The following is a 20,165-nucleotide window of genomic DNA, read 5'->3' as shown; positions in this document are numbered from 1 at the left end:
CTGAGATTACTCTCACAGTTTCTCTGTAGAGTAATGGAAGTATCATTATGTGAATGAAAAACAAGTAATTAACTGAGTTAAGTTTACCCAGTACTGTTATGTCTATTGATGAATATCAAGATACAATAGAAAGTTTGCACTAGTAAGCCTTTACATTTCAGAAATCTCCTTTAATGACACTGAATGCTTCACTAGAAAAGATTGCCACCAGACCAATTGTTTATGTTAATCTATGACCGTAATGAGTTAAGTAGATAATTAAACTGACATCCTTTTAAATTTGTATCAAGCTCTTACTGTACCCTGGAAATAATAACATTTGGAGTTTATTATGCACTCATTTTGGCCTATGTAATTGCTTTTGAGTAATCTGCTGAAATATAACAGTTTAGTGCTAATGTATCACTTTTATGGTTACAACTCCATTTTCATACAAATCTGAAAGAAATGTAACCACCTGGGGGAAGATGCCTTTATACCCAAGCACATGAAGATATAGTCTCAGATAGATAGACCGATAAGGTCGGTGATAATAGGAAAGCCAGAGCAAGACTGGGAGGGAAAAAGCAGGTTTGCTTTTAGAAAGAGCCATGAGTCCGTAATACTTAACAAAGAGCCTGGAAAGACAGTGCTCACTATTCCTGTTTGTAATGACTAATGTGTTCAGGGGTGGCTGTGATCTCGGTGGAGGGGTAGCATTCCTAGTTGCTCAGGCAAGACAGAAAGTCAGCCTTTCTAAGCAAAAGTCCACACACACACATACACACACATACACACACTTGTTATTGTCCCTGAGTACTGTGTCCCAGGTTCCAGCAGAGTTTCTTACAACAAGCTAATACAATTTGACAAAAAATTGCTGTTAATCTTGTGCACAGAAAATTTGAAAATGCAGCTTTATTTTGCTGTTCCAAGGAGACTTTGAAAAGGATCTCTTTACACGCCTTCTCCAAGAAATAATTTCTTCTTGATGTACAAATAAGGGTGAATTTGTTTCTCCTGATAGCAAATGCAAAGATATTCTCAGAAATGCATACATATTCTCATACTCCAAGTTGACCCTACTCCAGGGAGTCTTTATATCGTTCCCACTGCTGAAGATCAATGCATTTTTATAGTATTTATAAAACACGCTAGCTTATTTATAGATAGCTGTTACGCAGATCTGACAGTTGTAATTAATTTATATTTAATTAAAATATTTTCTAATTTTTAATCAAACTCTTTACTGAAGCTGTTTCCAAAATTTTTTCATGTAAGTGTACTGTAGTACTGCATTGATAGCAAATGTAGATAATTGGTCTAATGAAATGCATGTTTAAAATATTACTTGGAATAATATTTGTATGGTGGCTGTATATGTCTCATCTCTAATGGAAAATGGGAACAGTCATTCCAATCTCAGTTAATTATCTGTTGCAAGAAGTCAATGATTTACCATGTTTGTTAAGGCCTTCTTATAATAGGTTGATTTATGGGTTTTTTTTAAAGTACAAGAAAACTAAACCACAGATTTAAAATCTGACATGTTTTGGGAAGAGCAAAAATTTATGAAAATAGAATACAGAAAGAGAAAATATGGCAAAGTAAGTCAAATGTGGTTGATAATGAGAGCACTGAAGTTGCCATTAATATTGATGGAAATCCATCTTGTGTCCTTTTCCCCACCAATGTTTGGTGATAGTTTTAGCATTAATATCTCTTTGAATATTTCACAAAGTCATGTATTGTGGAATAATATAAAGATAAAATAAAAGTCTACTCTTAAAATAAATCATACATACACCCCCCCAAGCAAGTAGAATGATGCCTTTTCCCTTATAGAGTTTGATTCTGCAGATACTCCAGGTGCAAGTGTCATTTTGAACAAGGCACAATTTCCTTTGCAGTGGCCTCTCAGAAAACCGAGACTTAGAACAGACCAGATTGTCCTTGATATAAATTCAGAATAAAAACAATATTGTTTATTCTGGATGCACATGGGCATAACTCTGAAAAAGAGCATTCATGTGCTGACTTCAAATCATATAATTTCTTGTATGTAAAGATTCTCTTGCCCTTATAAAAGCCCAAGCTCAGGGATAGACTGCACATTTGCCCCTTAGAAACTTTAGAAACTTAGTTTTCCCTTGTAACAGCATGACCGATACCCTTCTTTACCAGACAGACTTCTTCAAATGTGAGTTTTGTCTTAACTTGGTTACTTAGTAGAGCTTTTCTTTTTTTTTTTTTTTTTTATTTATTACCTTACAGTATCACTGGAAGTGGACCATTGCTTAAAGCCCCCAGATTAGTCATGGAAAAGCAGCGATCACCAGATGGCATTTTCTTGTACAAGGGTAGCAAGTTCACAGCAAGTTCTCAAAGAACCGACACGAGTGAAGGACAAGGTTTCTCCAGCAGTGTACTAGAGAAACAGCAACTTATCATAAGTAGGCACCAGTCCCCTACTGAAAGAACCCATGCACTTGGAAATCAAGTCTCACATGTGTTCCCAGATAGCACGAATACTTCTCCAAGGGCAGGAGTGTCTTTCTCATTCTCTAAAAAAGTCCCTTTGAAGCTCGAGTCTTCAGCATCAGTCTTCAGTGAGACATCTGAAGAAGGAAATGATTGTGGTGAATCTCCAAACCATAAAACAAAACAAGGTCTTGAGGGCTGTCGTTCTGGCATGCTTTTGGAGGAGGATGTGAAAGCAAGCTTGGATAAAGGGCCATCTGTTACACAAGACCAAATGGATTTGGATAACAGTGCATCAAGTCATGTAGCTGCAAAACCTAAAATGCTAAAGGAGAGTGATAAAAGTAGTGATAGAGAATTAGAAGAAAAGGTCAATGCTCATCCTTCATTTTCCAAAGTCAAAATACAGCTTTCAGATTTGGATTTTTCTGGTTCACTTAGAGAAACAGAACAAGAGAGCCAATTGAATGAGTCTGAGCAAGTGTTAGAAACTCTCATTTCACCTTCATGTCAAGCTAGCAGTTTTTGTACACAGCTGAACACCTACAAGCGCAGCAATGCCCACCTTCCTGACCAGTTACCTGAGCTCCCACAACAGCCAGCACCTGAGCTGGCATGCGCAAGCAACATTAATGACAGTCCTGGGGTGGTAAAAAGAGAAAGATCTTTGGAGAGTTCAGAAACCACAAATGGGAATATGGAAACACTGCCAAGGCAGACCATCGTTAAAGAGGTTAAGCCCCAGTCATTGCCTTTCCTCCATGTAGTAAGCAAAGATGGCACCACTGCTCTGCAGTGGCCCACAGAATTACTTTTGTTTACAAAAACTGAACCCTGTATTTCATATGGCTGTAATCCATTGTATTTTGACTTCAGACTCTCTTTAAATCACAGAGATAGTAAACAGCATGAAACAAACAAAGAAAGCTATGAAGAGCACTCTATAAATAAGACTGCAGATGAAAATGAAGCCTCAGGTTTAATAAAACACAAGCAAATGTCAAATGAACAAGATAATCAGTTGTTGAAACCAAAGAAGATGAAAGGTTCCCTAAATCCAAGAAAGGCCAAGCAAAAAGCTGAGTCAGATATAGGCAAAGAAATTAATGAAAATGGTCAAAAATGCATTGAAGATTATTTGAATGAAAATATACCCAAAGTGCCTGGTTACCTTGATGTCTCACAAAAGGATTATGTGACAGAAAAAAGTCTTCATACAACACTGAGAAGACCTTTAAAGCATCATTTTCATAGCTGTGAAAGAAAAAAACAGAACATTAGAAATGAAAGCATTTCCTTTTCTGCTTTTATGTCTAGGATTAAAAAGTCTAAAGCTGCAAAATGTCATTTAGTTTATTCTGAGGAAAAACGTGAAAACCAAAATGACTGCAGATCCGTTCAAGATGTGGCCAGCTGCAGCAGTGACGTAAGTGACAGTGGAAAAGACTCTAGTGGAAGTTTCCTTAGTTACAAATCATGTTCAAACAGCAAGTATTCAGAAAATGAAGGATGTGGAAATTTAATGAGATGCTGGAGATTCCCATCTCCTCAAAAGTCCTCCTCTGACAGACATTCCAGCTATTCTGACACTTCAGTTAGCAGTACAAGTAGTTACATGAGCTACATGAGTCCCACATCAAACAATCACAGCAGAAATCATTTGCTTTTTTGTTGTAAAAGAAAAAGCAAGACAGCTGAAAGGCACAAATGTAAACACACAAAGCACAAGTGTATTTTCACTTCTGATGATACAGATGAGGATTATCTTTGTCATAGTAGAAATCACAGGACTAGAAACTGTACACAGAGGGGCACAATTAAATACCGAAGATGTTCAAGGCATAAAGTTTTACAACACAGAGACAGATCTAAACAGAGCAGACGAAGACACCAGCATTTTGGCAAAGTGCATAGTAGAAGTAGAAGTTACCATAGCTCCAAAAGTTGTTCCACCAGAGATTCAAGAAGCAGTGAAAGATCATCTGGTAGCAGAATATCAAGAGGCAGCAGTTCAGGATCCCTCTCAAAAGAGACTGACAACTGTGACAATACAGAAAGAGGTTCTAAAACTGAACCGGGAAAAGCTGAAACTGCACATTATGATTCTCTGAATGTGAATGGTCAGTCAAAAAACTTTTCCACCTGCTCTTCTGAAACCCTGGAAAAAGGTATATGTGGAAAAAGAAAGTCACTGACAGCCAGGTTACTTTTAGAAAGAGTGCAGTCCAAGAAAACCCAGGAACAAATGTGTGATTCAGAGAGATTTTCAAACATTTGTGGAGGAGAATTAAAGGATCACTCACCAAGTCACTTTGCTCTCCAGTTTTCAGCAGCAGCAGATGACATTGCAATGTTACCTGTGCAAGAGAAACTGCTAAGCATAGATGAAAATGACATGGGACATAATGAAAGCAGTTTGTTGGAAACCAGTGTGAAGAAAAACAACTTTGAAGCGTCAGAGATAACTAATGTTGCTCTTTCAACAGGCACTGATTATGATCATTGTCTTTTTAAAGACATCATTCAGATAGGAACAGGCTATCAGAGCCCGAGCATAAAAAGGAACACAGCAATAAAGGAACAATCCAATCTCTTCATTAGTGAAGTGCAACCCTTTATACAAAGCTGTGACCCAGTACCAAATGATTTCCCTGGTGCTTTTCCCTCTAATAGATATTCTGTTGTTGCTAATTCAACAGAGACCAAAGAAGAACTACATGATGTAAACATGGACTCAAACCAGGCAGAAGGCAGTTCAAACTCTCTTTGTGACAATGCTATGCAGAAGTATGATGACACAGTAAATGACCTAGAAGTGTACAGTAAATCCACCTCCTCTCCTTTAACGCAGCAGCCTATCACGTTTTCACCAGAGGAAGTAGATAAATACAGGTTGTTGCAGCTGCAAGCCCAGCAGCATATGCAGAAACAACTTCTGGCAAAACACCTGAAAGTTTTGCCTGCCCCAGGACCAGCTGCCTTGTCTGCAACACCAGCAGTTCCTGCCCTCCCTGTTCAGCAGCATGCTACTGTCACCACCATTCACCACACACTGCTGCAACGTTTTGCTGTCTCGGCATCTGTACATCCCCATGGCAGCCATCTCTCCCTGGCACACCTCCACCCCCTCTCTCAGGCACATTTTGCCCCCATATCACTTTCCCCATTAGCACCAGCCCTCATTCCCACCCACCCTGCTTTGCTGACAGGACACCCATTGCACTTGGTCTCCACCACCCCCCTCCCGCCTTCCCCACTGACCTTCCCTGTACTGCCACACACTGCATATATCCCAGCCTTATTTACACCACACCTGAATGCAGCCACACCTTCTGCTATACATCCAAATCCCTTAGTTCATCCATTATTCCAAGGGCAAGAGCCCCATCACCATTCTTGCTCTAGCCAGACCCAACAGTTACCCACAATAAAAGAAGTTTTCAGTGTTTCTAGCTATTTAAACTAGCCCCAAAAATTACACTATGGCTCCAAACCCAAATTTTAATAAAATAAATTATTCAGTGTTCAATCATGTGTCTGAGGGGAAATGTACTGCTTTGCTGAGAGCACAATGGCAAATATTTTTAAGTCCACATTCTGACTGACAGCATATGAATGTTGATTTAGTTCCCATATCACTGAGTAAAAGCTGGTTTAAAGCCTTTCATGATACTGTTACAAGGAGGATGGGGTCCAGCTAGTATCATTCGACAGAAGGTTTGGAAAAAACAGCCTGAAGTGAAGTTTGTGATTGTCAGTAGGACTGGGACCACAGCACTCAGACATCACGGGACCAAGAATATCAACACTGATGAGTGAATTAAAGTAGCGCAATTTAAGGTAGAGCAATCTCGACACACCTCCAAGGTTTGCTTTTCTGAGTGTGTATATGCAATGGCATAGTACTTGGTCTAGTTAAGGTATTTCAGACTGAGCAAAAAAGAAGGTATCTGGGACCACAAGTTCCTGGTTCTGTTTCCTGGCCAAAATAAATTGAGGAGCCTCAGAGTGAGGGGTGATAAGTTAACACTGGAAAAGGAGGTCACAATAACATCTCAAAGATACTTTAGTGATTTTATCCCTAGGCTATGCTGCTTGGATGGTGTAAAGGGACTGCAGTCTTGCCACAGGTACAGAACAAAATATTCCCTTAGTGTAAGGGAGCTCTGCATTGGCACAAGCAGGCTGCTATTTTTCTCCCTGAGCCAAGCATCCAAGAAAGCAAGGGAAAGAGGGGGATGAAGACAAGTTCTTTGGCATTGCCTGTCTATGGCTGTAGCATAGGGTATGTCAGGGGTGGGCTGCAGCAGCCCAGAGCTGCTAAGCAGCTAGTGCTGTCTTCGAACATCAGAGGTCCTTGGCTAAAACTGCAACACTTCTTTCCTACGAAACAGAGCCCTGATGTGTGGGAAAGTCTTGCCCAAAGAATATGTAAATATGTTTCATCCCTTTCGCAAACAACATGAACAATTGGCTGGTCCTATAAAATTATTCTGATATTCATAAAAATGCAGAAGTAAAATTCTGAGTGGAAACTGGCTCTCTAGGTCAAGTATCATAGAAAACCATGTCACAGTTCTCATCATATACATCAAGGTATATTGAATCTAAACAAATATGTCAAGATTCTCGCATGGCTTCCCAAACTCTCAACATACAAACTGAACTTCTGAATCCGCAATGTTTGAATGCATGTATCCAACCTTCAGGTTGGTTGAAATTGCTAGTAATAACTGTGTATCTGGAAATAGGTGAGGGCTTCAGCATCTCTTTGAATGGCACATTTTGACTATTTTTATAATGTTTCTAATTCAATGTGGGATATTTAGCATGAAATTAAGTTCATAATTATGGTTAGAGTGCAGGCATGATTCCCAATATAATTGGACAGTGAAGTGTCTGACAGACAGTACCTGTTTGTTTGGATTAGAAACATCTGAAATAATTTCAATTCTTTAGCAATAAAGTAGTGAACAATTAATAATGTATCTTTCAGAATTGATGTAAAACATATTTTAAAATTTTTGGAGGATTTTATTCCATTATATCTGGCTATCTGAGAAACTGAGAAATCTAATTGCAAATAAGTTGGATATTTAAAATACAGCTTAGGACCAATTTTCTAACTAGATTGATCCATTGCAATAGAATGGAATTGTTTTAATTTCTAAAAGCAGCTGCTTCAGCATAAACTGGTATTATGCCAAACTTTTCAATTGGCATTACACGTTGTGACTGCTTGTTTTGTATTTGCAAAGTTAAAGTTTCTTTGAATACTGAACATTTTATCCATCAAATAAAAACTGTCAACAAAAAATCTGGAGACTGAACAGAAGCAAAACATTTTTGTATTAAAAAAGGTTAGTAAAGCCAGCACCCTCAAATAACTTTTGGTTGGATTTCCAGCTGATTTATTAATTTCATTAACAAAATGGATCCATGCCATTTTGGAGTTACTTATCTTTATGGTTTAATTTTCTCATTTTAATTGTAGGGAACCTTCCTTTCATTTTTGGCTGAAAATCTTCCCAAATTTAGATATGAATTTACATATTATTTCCATACTTCTGAAAATTTATTTTATCAAAAATATTTCACTGAATGTGACTTAACACCTCTGAAAATTAATACTTGCTTGCTTGGAAGGAGATCCCTCACTCAGTGAACCACTTGGAAACATTACTTATATTCTGTAGAAAAACTCTGAATTGGACATTTTAAAGGAGCAGGTCAACCTGTGCCCTAGAAGAGGCTGACTGAACTGCGCAGCCATCACCACCAGTTCAGGGCTAATACCAGCCTAAAAGATGAATTTCCAGCCCTACAAACTTTTAAATTTATGGGCCCAGTTCCATTCCTATTCAAGAAAACACAGCTGTTCTCACTGTATGTAAGAGTTCATTTGAACCCTAAGTAGATAACACGAAGACAAAAACATGGAACAGAAGAAATGACAGACCAATCTCATCTTTAATGTGTGCACACACATTTTCTATCCTTGCTTCTTACAGTGTTAATATTGTTGAAATTCCTATGGCAAGAATCCTGACCAATTGAAACTTAGTATCCTACTACATAGATCATTTATGGAAAATATATGTGTTTCCCTTACTGTATGCACAATACAATGGGATTATAGGAAGGAACCAAATCATAGGATGTCCATGCACCATTGAATACCAACAAGGACGATCTGGTAAGGCAAATGAATAGACAATAAAGATTAAATTTAATTCTTGGAACAATGGGAATTAGGATTTTGAGAGGTATTGATGCAAAAAAGAGAGATTAAGAAGGAACAGAAACAGCACAATAGCAAAACAGCAATCGTTGACTACCAACAAAGGGAATGTCCAATATTGTTCTTAGTACACAGAAGGGATTTTCTTGGAGAAATGTAATAAAATTATTAGCACAGCTGAGATCATATATTTGCTCTACTTGCATTTGTTTTTCACCAGTAATGTACTTTAAATATGTATCATTACTATTAAAAGCCTGATGTATGGAGCCGTGCTACAATTTTGATTTTATTTAAACTGATTTTTAGAAGAGTTACAATATCCTGGTGGCAGTGATATATACACTCCAAGTTAATAATCTATTTTAGCTTGATTGTATATCCTTGATACATAATCCAAGGAAACAGGTTACCCACACTGTAAAATTCCAATAACAAAAGTTTCCTGAGTTAAACAATGATAAAATTTTTTGGGTTTTTTTGATTTTTTGATAACTGAGGCACTTCTGGAATACATTTAACATGTATATTTGTTGTGCAGATTTTCATAAAAATATCATTTGACCAGATTGATTTTAAAAGTGTTAAGTTTGTATTTAAAACTGGATAATACTCTGGCTAGTATAATATGTAAAGTAGTAATTTTGTTTTGTATTCTCTGTATAAAGTGTTTTATATTATACAGTAGCTAAGTGAATTGCACTATTGTACATGCAGCGCGGCTTTTTTTTTTAGGTTATTCAAGGAATTCCTGGGAATGTAGTTAATGCAATAATATTTTTTTTTCAATAAAAAGGCTTACTGGTATAAAGAGTGTCAGTCATGTATTTTTAATGTAAAGCATACCAAAAGACAGCAGCATAATAAAATGCAGAATGATGCAAACATATTCTGTATTTTAATTTGCAGAACTGAAATACATTTAATTCACCCCTGTGGCTATAATCCTGAAATTTCTTAGAATGTTTCCTAAAGATTTTAGTATGTGTTACAAAAGTGGGTTGTTTAAATGGAACTGAAAATAAATATTCCTTAAAAAAAATTATTCTATCTATGTGGTTTTTGAAAGTACTTTTAATAGATCAACATCCTCCTGGATATTTTTATGCACTAATCAGTTTATTTAGAATTACACTTATAACTCACTTGTCACGTTCTCCAAATAATGTCTCTGAGCTATGATTCCTAATGCTTATGTAGAAGATCCTTTGGTAAAGAAGCTAACAGTGGGATCCACAAATGTATTATTTATTCACTTTCTCACCATTCCTTGAAACTTACCTTAGTCATGGTAAGTATCTCTTTATCCCATGTTTTCCCTTTTACCTTATATTTTTCCAGTTTGTTCATTGTATCCTTTTCTATCTTTCATATATATTGTAAGCTTTCTGACACAAGGTATTGGATTTTGTCACATAGGTACTCAGTTTTGGAGGTCCCAGGTACTGCTGCTATACTAATAGTAATTGTAAGGCTTGTTATAGCCATCAGTAGACAGTTTCAGAAGTTTCATGTCTCCAGGTGATCACAAAGGCTTGAAGTAATGTAAAAACAAGTGTCTGCATAGGTGCATGTAAGAGAGAAAACTCCATCTTTTGAGGTGTGGTGTAACAGAGGACATATTCTATTAGGTACATCTGCATAGCTGGAAATACTTTGGCCAATCTCTGGGACCAAATTAATCTGTCACGCAGTGACATCTCATGACCCAAGCATTTTATAAAATCTTGAAATCACAGCAAATCAACAGAGTCATAATCAACACAGAGTATCTGATTCCATTAAATTGTGTTTCCTCATCAAGTTGTTTCATAATAAAAACAAAATTCAGAACTGGACAAGCTTAAAAAATGTGGCATGTCTGAAGGAAATCCCCTGTGAATTAATATCTATACCATTAACTGTTAACTACAGTAGACTTCCAGTTGAGATCAGATCTCACCTGTTGTTGAACAAACTGATATTGTTTTGACTAGCATGTAACATGTGAAGAAATTAAGTTGTCCACACCTTCCTATTCCTGGTAAAGCTAACTACTAATCACCCTTTCTTAAAGCTTAAATCCCAGATCTGTTTAACAGTTGAGCCTAAGATGTTTGGGTTTGGGTTTTTTTTTTTCTATTCCACAATTCATCTGTTCAGGCCAAACCTACATTTAGGACAGTAATTTCCTTGAGAATGAAAAACAAATGTTTTGCCAGACTTGAAAGGTCTCTTATCACCAGATGGAGATGTTTTTTGGAGGAAACACATACACATATACATTTTATTTAACTTAAAAATGGAAAACCAAATAAAGCAGATATTTAGAGACAGTATAAAAGAAGAGAAAAACATATTTGTAGCTACTTTTGTCTAAGTTTAGCTTCAAGACACTCTTTTTTCTTCCCTCAGTTAAAATACTGTCTCAATGTGTCCAGCCTTAGGAAGATCCAGATATTGCCTCTACTCCACAGGGTCTCAACTTGGGGATGGGGTTGTTCTTAGTGTTCCTCTTTCGCCCAGCGTCCACTTGGATGGGAAACCTCCCTGCCCTTGGAAGGCTTCTTGTAATTCCGAGGTGAGCTCTCAGGTCTTCTTCCATCACAGTACTGAGTACTGCGACTTAAATATTTCTGGCCCTTGGTCACAGGCTAGGCAGCATTGTCACCCAGCCAGGCACACTACAAAATTACTATGATTGCAAAACAGACTAGACTAGACTATTTCAGTTGGAAAGGACCTACAATGATCATCTAGTCCAACTGCCTCACCAATTCAGTGCTGACCAAGTTAAAGCATAGTATTAAGGGCATTGTCCAAATGCCTCTTAAACACTGACAGTCTTGGGGCATCAACCACCTCTCTAGGAAGCCTGTTCCACTGGACCAAGTCCAGTTCTTGGTAAAGAAATGTTTCCTAATGTCCAGTCTAAGCCTCCCCTTGCACAGCTTTGAATTATTCCCACGCATCCTATCACTGGATACCAGGGAGAAGAGATCAGCACCTCCCTCTCCACTTCCCCTCCTCAGTAAACTGTAGAGAGCAATGAGTTGCCCCTCAGCCTCCTTTTCTCCAACTAGACAAGCCCAAAGTTCCTAGCCGCTCCTCATAGGACATTCCTTCCAGCCCTTTCACCAGTTTTGTTGCCATCCTCTGGACACATTGAAGGATCTTCACATCCTTCTTAAATTGTGGGGCCCAGAACTGCACACAGTACCCCAGGTGAGGCTGCACCAATGCTGCATACAGTGGGACAATCGCCTCTTTTGGCCAGCTGGTTATGCTCTGATGCACCCCAGGATACAGTTTGTTCTTCTGGCTGCCAGGGCACACTGTTGACCCCTGTTGACCCCTGTTGAGCCTGATGTCGACCAGCACCCCCAGATCCCTTTCTGCAGGGCTGCTTAGCAGCCACTCCCCTCCCAATTTATACTTGTGCCCGGTGTTACACCATTCTAGGTGCGGAATCCAGTATTTGACTTATTAAATTTCATCCCAGTAATCATAGCCCAATGCTCCAATCTATCTAGATCCCTCTGCAAGGCCTCTTGTCCCTCAGAAGAGTCAACAGCACCTCCCAGTTATCATCGACAAACTTGCTAAAAGTGCATTCAACGCCTGCATCTGGAGATAATCTAATAGCTTATTTGGCTACAACCAATCCACTCAGGATCCAGGCACACAAGGCTGATTCAAAGATATTCCATCCTCTCCTCAACCACCAGGCACAGGTTTCAACCCCCACATTGCAGTGGGTTTTGCTTTTTCTTTTCTTTTCTTTTCTTTTCTTTTCTTTTCTTTTCTTTTCTTTTCTTTTCTTTTCTTTTCTTTTCTTTTCTTTTCTTTTCTTTTCTTTTCTTTTCTTTTCTTTTCTTTTCTTTTCTTTTCTTTTCTTTTCTTTTCTTTTCTTTTCTTTCCTTTCCTTTTCTTTCCTTTTCTTTTCTTTTCTTTTCTCAAAATGATTCCTCTCCTCTCCTCCCCTCCCCTCCCCCTCCCCCTCCCCTCCCCTTCCCCTTCCCCTCCCCCTCCCCCTTCCCCTTCCCCTTCCCTTTCCCTTCCCTTTCCCTTTCTTTCCCCTATTGTGCTTTGATTCACTGTTTAGTCCTGCAATCAATCATATCAGCAGAGCCAAAGAGGGAAATGAGACTGAGCCAGAACAGAAGAGAGAGAGAGAACAGTACAGGAAGGGATGCTGGAAACATATTAGGCCAATTTTCTTCAAAGATGACATTTGAGTGTCCCCATGCAACACCAGCAAAATCTTTCCTACACTCTGGTGTGTACTGGTGTGTAAGGTTTCACTTAACCTTATTATGCAAAGTAAGAATCTTAATATAAACTTTATGCAGAAATATAAAGAATCACTGGGAATGTGGCTCATTATCTCGCTCTTTCTAGACACTAGGCACAATGATAACAATGTGTGTGGGGATAAAAGGAATCTGCAAGCCAGTGAACTACACTGCTGCCTTCCTAAGATTGGGACACACTGTTGTGACGTGCTTGAACGTTTCTCTGCCCCAGGGCTGAGGGGAAATACTCTCACTGTCTTCAGGACCATCAGGCTGAGACTTAAGTCAACACCTTACTTTTCTATAAGGCATGCGGCACTTTTAAAATACTTTTTATTATTCGTCAATAAACACATTATTTTCTTTAACAGAAAACACAGAATAAGCCAAATAGCCAATTGCAGAAATTATAGACAGAAATAAATCTACAGTTACAGTAATGAGTATTTACTCTAAACATCTACTGTTTAACAGTGACCAATCTGTTTTGTGAATGTGCTTAGAAGTGCTCTTGACTGAGATGTCAAGCAGTAGATACATGACTGTCTTAAAAGAAGACTCAGCCCAAACTCATTTTTTATGACCTAGCTATAAACCCTTCAAAATAAAGATAAGGTTGAAAAGCTTGATAGACTTCCACCAAGCAGTGTAAGCAGTTCTGCTGCCTCTACTTAAGTGCACATCTAAAACTTATATTACACACAGAAATCAATATTTCATTCTTATGAACCAATAAACTTTTTAGACCAAATAAATTTGTCATTTGCAAATCAATAAATTAAATGTATTTATCAATTTTATGTATAAAACTGTTCTGTGTACTCCAAGCTGTGTATGTGTGCAAATCAGCAACATTAATAAATAAATCATTGTGAATGGAATGAACCAATTAGTCTCAGACAGCTATAAACCAACTATTTCTATAAAAAGCAATATGTTCTATACAAAAATAGTTGAATTATAATTTGCTTTCTTCTTTATTGCATGTAATTTATAGACTGTTTTCTTCCAGTCCCAGTGAGAAACCCTACAGAATTTAATAGAAATAGTTATGTGTGTGCATGTTGGGGAGGGAGCGTGTGTCTTCTTAAGGATGTACAGTTGCATCTAGTAGAAACTTATACCCCTGGCATTGAATTCTGCAAGAAAATCAAAGGGAAGATGTACAGGTAGGAAATACTTTTAATCAATTGTTGCATATCTTCACAGCTGAAATACTGCAGAGTTCCAGAAACAGAGTCTTTTTTCCTGTCCCTCATGATCAGAAGCTGTAATTTGCTGAGGAAATGCTTATCTGTCATCTGTCCACATTATTATGAAGTGAAAAGTCCTACCTTCATCAGAGAAGGTGAAAACACTAGAAATGTTTGCTCCTTGCTTATGCCAGGATTTCTCAGAAAAGATTCCAGTCTTCTTAAGAGTGTACTCCATTTTCAAGTGACTTTGCTTTCTCCAGAGGGCTGGAGCACCTAGGGTCACCAGATCTGAAGAATTTAAACATACTGAAAGAAAAGTTAATACTGCATGTTTTTTAAGATGTTAGTTGTCAATTGTGACAAGTTTTCTGCTCACACAGGACTGGATTTTTTCTGTCCTATCCATAGCATGCAACCAATACATGAAGCACACAGGAAAGTTTTCAGGACTATATTACTCTCTCTCTCCTTGAGGCACTTGAGAAACTGTCTGTGAAAAAAAATCCTGACAATTAAATGAGATGATCCTTGGTCTGCTTTTTAGTTACTAGTAATTTCTTGAAAGGTCTCCATAACTTAAAATATTAATGTTTTTATTAATATAATCTGTAATTACAGTACTGGTATCTACTGCTGACATTATATGTTTAATTCTTAGCAATGAGCTTTCTCCCCATGAATGTCCCTCTCAGTTCTGTTCTGTGACTGTATTTTTTCAAATGCTAAATTACCTGGCTTTATTTTTCTTAAATAGTGTGTTAGATAAACAGTTTTTATATTATTTTTATTGGATACTATATGGGTCAGGGTGAAGTGTAATAATTAATCTTATGAGTTGAAAATAATTTTGTCTTTCAACTCAGTGTTGTCAGCCCCCCCTAGCTTTTCACAAGAGAGATTGTCAGATGTTGAGGGCCAGTGAGGGTACCTGAATGGGAGAGCAAAACAAAGCAAATGATCACAAGGTCTGCCTGTGAATGATAAAGGTAAAAGAGAGGGCATGTACAAAGTCTGAAAAGCAATGTCAGATTTGTGACACCTGGAGAAAAGGTTATGTTAATTCCAGAAGGTGCAGAGAACACCAAGGAAAGGTTAGACTCATGATGGATAAAACTAGAGAGGCTTGCAAGCTCAAATGAAACCTCAGATGAGCAGCTGTGATTACTAATGTCAATAAAATTAATACAAAAATTCCAGATGGGATTTTTTACTCACAGTAGGCTGTAACTTTTGAAAAAATAGTAATTTTTTTCCCCATATCTGCTCCCAGTCAAATCTGAAGACAAACAGAGTCAGATAATGATGAAAAATAACAAATAACTATACAAGTGTTTCAAAAAGCACACAAAGATGTGTTTAGCTACTGAGTAAACGTTTGGTCAGTTCTTACTCTGTTTGATGTGATATGACCATTCCTACATCGGGGTCATTTGAAACAGCAGGTTACAGGCCAGTTTTGAGCAAGTATAAGCAAACAGCATGAAACATTTCAACCTGGTGAAGTTGGTTCATTTGGATTTAAGAATAGGGGAAATGAGTCACAGCTCCATCTGAATCTCAAGAAACTTGTATGCTTGGTGAAATGTAATCTAAATGATGAATTAAAAATCTGTTAAGTGGAAAAAATGTTAATGCATAACATTAGCATTTTTTCTAGAGAGTTACAGCAACATGTTTTCTAGGAAATAGCCAGGGAAATAATAACTACAAATAATAATTTAGGAAAATAGTGTTCATGATATTTGATAATGTTTGATGCACCAGTGTCCCAAGAAACTGTGGTGTCTTTCAAAAGGGACCTTTACCTGTTTCTTTTCACAAAGTTAACCTGATGCAGAACAATGTCTTTGCTGGAGAACTGACATCTGAGTGTAGTTATGAGGAATTAATTACAAAATTCTCCACAGAACAACATTTGAGGTGGCTGAGGCAGCAGTTCCACAGGACAAGCAGGTTCTTCTGCTTTGGTGGACCATATGTCTATAGAAGATGATATGGAGAATACACTGCAGAGCATCAGTCAACAATCTCCTAGCTTCAAGCCTAGATATGTTCTTCATATAATTACTGTAAAGACCACTGCTGAAATCTCTAGGCACGCAGATATGCCTCATATGGCATTTCAAGGCACTATAGACTGCTCATGACTCAGAATCAGCATATTTTTTTAGGGGGAAAAAAAAATATGAACCAAACCAAGCTACAATGAATTTAAATTTGAAAGTGTCTCCTTAAAAAAATTCTCAGCATGTCTCGGTACCACAAATACTTATTAATGCTAACTTTAAAATCCTTCCAGAACTGTAAAATACATAAACTCTTTAATCATGCTGTAAAATTCTATTGCCTGTGCAACACAAATCCTTTCTCTCTGCATGATTGGACCATCATGATGATGGTAAACCCTGTAAAATGAACACTGAGAACCACATAGTATTTCCCCCTGTTGTTAATTCAATAAATACCTGGATTAAAAATATTCTGATCCTTTCTTTCTGAGGTCACTCATCTGCAGTTGGAAGCAGAGAAAGACTATTGCTAAGGGTATATTTTCAAAGTACAACAGAGTTATTTAGCCACTTAATTTTCCTTATAGGCAATACATTATAAAGGCTTTGTGACCTTTAGGTTAGAATACATGGGTTAATGTGTAGCTTCATTTTTTTTCTAAAGATTTCTCAAGGATTTCTCAGGAAATTGGCTTTAAAAACTCGTAGTAAATAGAGACATAATCAGCATGATCAGACATGCTCAGACTGAGAAAGTCTCCTTGGCAGCTTGGAAAACTAAAAGTATTGCATAAAAATCATATCACAGTCCTGTCTGTCAGTTTCCGTTAGCAAAACATTTTAACTTTACCTTAGAATTTCTTTGGCCTTCACAAATTCAAGAATAAATCACTATGTAACATTCCTGCTGAACAGTTTTCAGGTCTAAGCATGTAAGTAGTCAGTACTTACCGAGAAACTTAACACTGAGTGAAATGCTGGCTTGAACTTTCTCTGCTTATGTGTTACTGACTTCTCATAAGCTTGGTCAGCAAGACTGATGGGCTCCAGAAGCTCAGTGACACATTATGGGAAACGTGCCACTGTGCATTTCAGTCTTTGCCCCAGTATTTGTGTCTGCTTCCCTCTATCTTCATAACCCAGGGCTTAGACCTTTCCAGACCAGAAACCAAGGCACACTCTTGCCTCCTGTATTTGTGACAGATACACCACAGTGCTCACATGACACATTGTGTTAACAGATCTGCCAGTGAAAACTCTCTGTGTTAGGGAAGTGACACAAGATGAACTCGTTGCATGTGACATGCAAGAATCCTCCCACCTAAATGGGACTGCATAAAATGTAGGTGTCTACTTCTCCTTGATCACCTGTGTTCCCTATATGCTGAAGAGCCCTTACAGTGGGCTCATCGCACTTTCCTCAGGATCACCAGAGCCACCCTTGCTAGGTGCTTACTTCTACCCACCGAGCTTAGGAGATGCCTACATGGCAGCTCAGGATAGATGCCTACATCTTAGTGTTCAAAGTAGATCAGCAGTGTAAGATACATATTGCTATGGTTTGGGCATCTGGAACTTTTTGAAACTCAAAACTGGAATCACTACAGCTAAGCCAATTCATCATGATAGAGGTACTACTCCTGCTTAAGGAGAAGAAGAGGAAAACAAGATGTAAATCACAACAAATCTTTATTTTCAGCTATGCATAAGTAGATGCCTATTAAATGCCTGCCCTGACTGAAGCCAAAAGGCGGCTAACATTTCAAATACAGGTAGGTTTAGCTCCAGTGCTTTACAAGGGTTTAGAATTATTCGCCAAAATATTTTGTGAATAATATATGATGAAAAGCATATTTTTAAGCAGCTCATGAGCAATTTATTAAATTAAAAAGGTTAAATTTAAGTGTTATTTGCGTCACGTTATTTGCCTGGCTCAAATGATAATTCAGTTAGGTACTTTTGCACACAGTGCCAGATTAATTCCTTGCTTCTAATTTTTTCATTTTTCTTCTTTCTCCCCATGCATATAAAGATACTTTCCTCATCTTCAGGTTGGTTGACTTTCAGTGCTAGTTTTCTTTAGCTGGTGTTAAACAGTAAGTCATTATTATTCTGTATGTCACAAACATTTGGTACAGTATCTGTTTTTCATCAACTTTAGCTGCTAGAAATGAATGAAAGATGCAGCAATGGAACATTTCAAAAGGTTTTGTCAAAGAAATGTGTGGGACTACTGTTTATGTGAGTCCAAGAAAGTCCACAGTAACAAGTTTAGATAAAATAATAACCACAGAAACAAAATGACAGGCAAAAAAGGGAGCCTTCAGAGACTCTTCTTTTGATAAGATACAATTACTACAGAAAATTATATTATTCAGATCATGGTCTTTACTCTCTGACACACCATTAAAGCATCTGCTACAAACCCTGAGCATAGGACATGCAAAAACATGATAGTCATAAATAGACCTAACATAATGATACATCATAGTCTTCTTCCATGAATCATCAATGCACAAGCAATCTAAAGCCCAGACAACACTGCAAAGGACATTTCTCAACCCAGGTTGGTCAGCTTGGTACTCTTCCTGATGTATTTCAAACCTGAGGGCATAAAGGGAAATAAGACCTGCTATGATGTCTCATAACCTTCACTGGGGAATGGATGGTTTTAACAAATGTGAAGGCACAGGTAGGCCCCAGGGGAGCAGAAGCCCTGGGAGCAAGCTTGCCCTGTGGCAGAGGAAGCTGGGGAAAGCTCCCAGGCTCTGTGGCCAACAAGAGGAAGGTACTAAGAGGGACAGTTGCACTGCTCCATTTGCATTGGAAAAGGCTCTAAAAGCTGAGCCTGGCCCAGCTGAAAAAAACACAGCATGGAGATAAACAAGCAGTCTACAAAAGCAAATAGCCCTTCAAAACAAAAATGGCTCATTTTAACCCTCTTTAGTTAATGATGTGAGCTGCTGTGCTTAAAAGAGCATGAAGACATAATCTAAGGGAAGGGCAGCTCTCACATCCACATAAATTCCCGTGGTGGAGGATGCATGCCATCAGGGCTGTTTGCCATAAAGTCTGCACTTTATGGGAGATGTTGTTCTTTCTATACAGACTTTCTACTACACGGACCCATTCAACCCCATTTTCTGACCTGAAAATTTTACTTTGAGAACTAAATAACTAGAGGTTTTATCTTTAAATTGTGACATTTAAGTATATAAAAAGCCATTTAAACAACCTGCAGAGCTGCTTATAAATTGAGTACATCTGCAGCAGATGACATTGATGCCAAGGTGGAGAGGATCTTCATATACTGTGCAGAGGACTCATTATGCTTGTCTTGGAAGAACAGAAATAGTGGTTGGATATGACAGTTAGTTATAGATATCTTCAAAGCATAAGATGCCAAGCCATTACAGTTAGTGCTTGAAGATTAAAATTTCTCAGGTAGCTCCCATTAGGACCCAACAATTCATTGCAATGTGCTCAGAGCTTATATTCCACCACATGAGTTGGCTGTAGCTCTCCAAATAAGGACATAAACTGCTGGAGATATGACAGAGGAAATGCAGGGCATTCATTGTACACAAAATTGCTCTTTCCCATTGTGGTCCTTAAAAACAATTATTTGACAGTCTAAGACCAGGTCCAAATTCTGCAGTTCTAGTTTAGTTCTATTCTTACTGTCTTGATTCATCTTAACCAGTTGAGATCTCTGTCCTCCTTTCTGAGTCCCTCAGGAGATCATGTTTTCCACCTGAACAGCCTTTCAACACAGACATCCTCTGGTGCCATCTCTCACTTCCCAGTGTAAGTTGTCATAATGCAAAAGTATACAGCATTTTAGATCTATGCTTAAAATATAAAATGCCAGCCTCTCTCACATCGAGGCCTCAAGGCTTTTTTAAGATCAAGCTACTGCTGCTAGAAATAGGATGCCGCAATTGAATCCGTGATTCTGTGAATCATTTAGAGTTTTATGTTTTCT

At 38.0% G+C, this 20,165-nt stretch overlaps 1 protein-coding gene across 3 annotated transcripts in view; it reads left to right on the top strand.

The window, feature by feature from the left end:
• ZNF804B (zinc finger protein 804B) overlaps positions 1–9,725 on the top strand; it is a 70,949-nt gene extending 61,224 nt beyond the window's left edge. For all 3 annotated transcript variants that reach the window (XM_074864859.1, XM_074864867.1, XM_074864876.1), the window contains one exon: positions 2,254–9,725. In XM_074864859.1, the coding sequence (XP_074720960.1) occupies positions 2,254–5,926 (3,673 nt within the window). In that variant the 3' untranslated portion in view covers positions 5,927–9,725. The remainder of the gene's footprint in view (positions 1–2,253) is intronic.
• The last annotated feature ends 10,440 nt before the right edge of the window (positions 9,726–20,165 follow it).

Source organism: Strix uralensis, chromosome 1 (genome assembly GCF_047716275.1).
Source record: "Strix uralensis isolate ZFMK-TIS-50842 chromosome 1, bStrUra1, whole genome shotgun sequence".
Taxonomy (NCBI): Eukaryota; Metazoa; Chordata; class Aves; order Strigiformes; family Strigidae; genus Strix; species Strix uralensis.
Note: the sequence above shows the minus strand (reverse complement) of the source record. Positions and strands in the feature narration are given on the sequence as shown.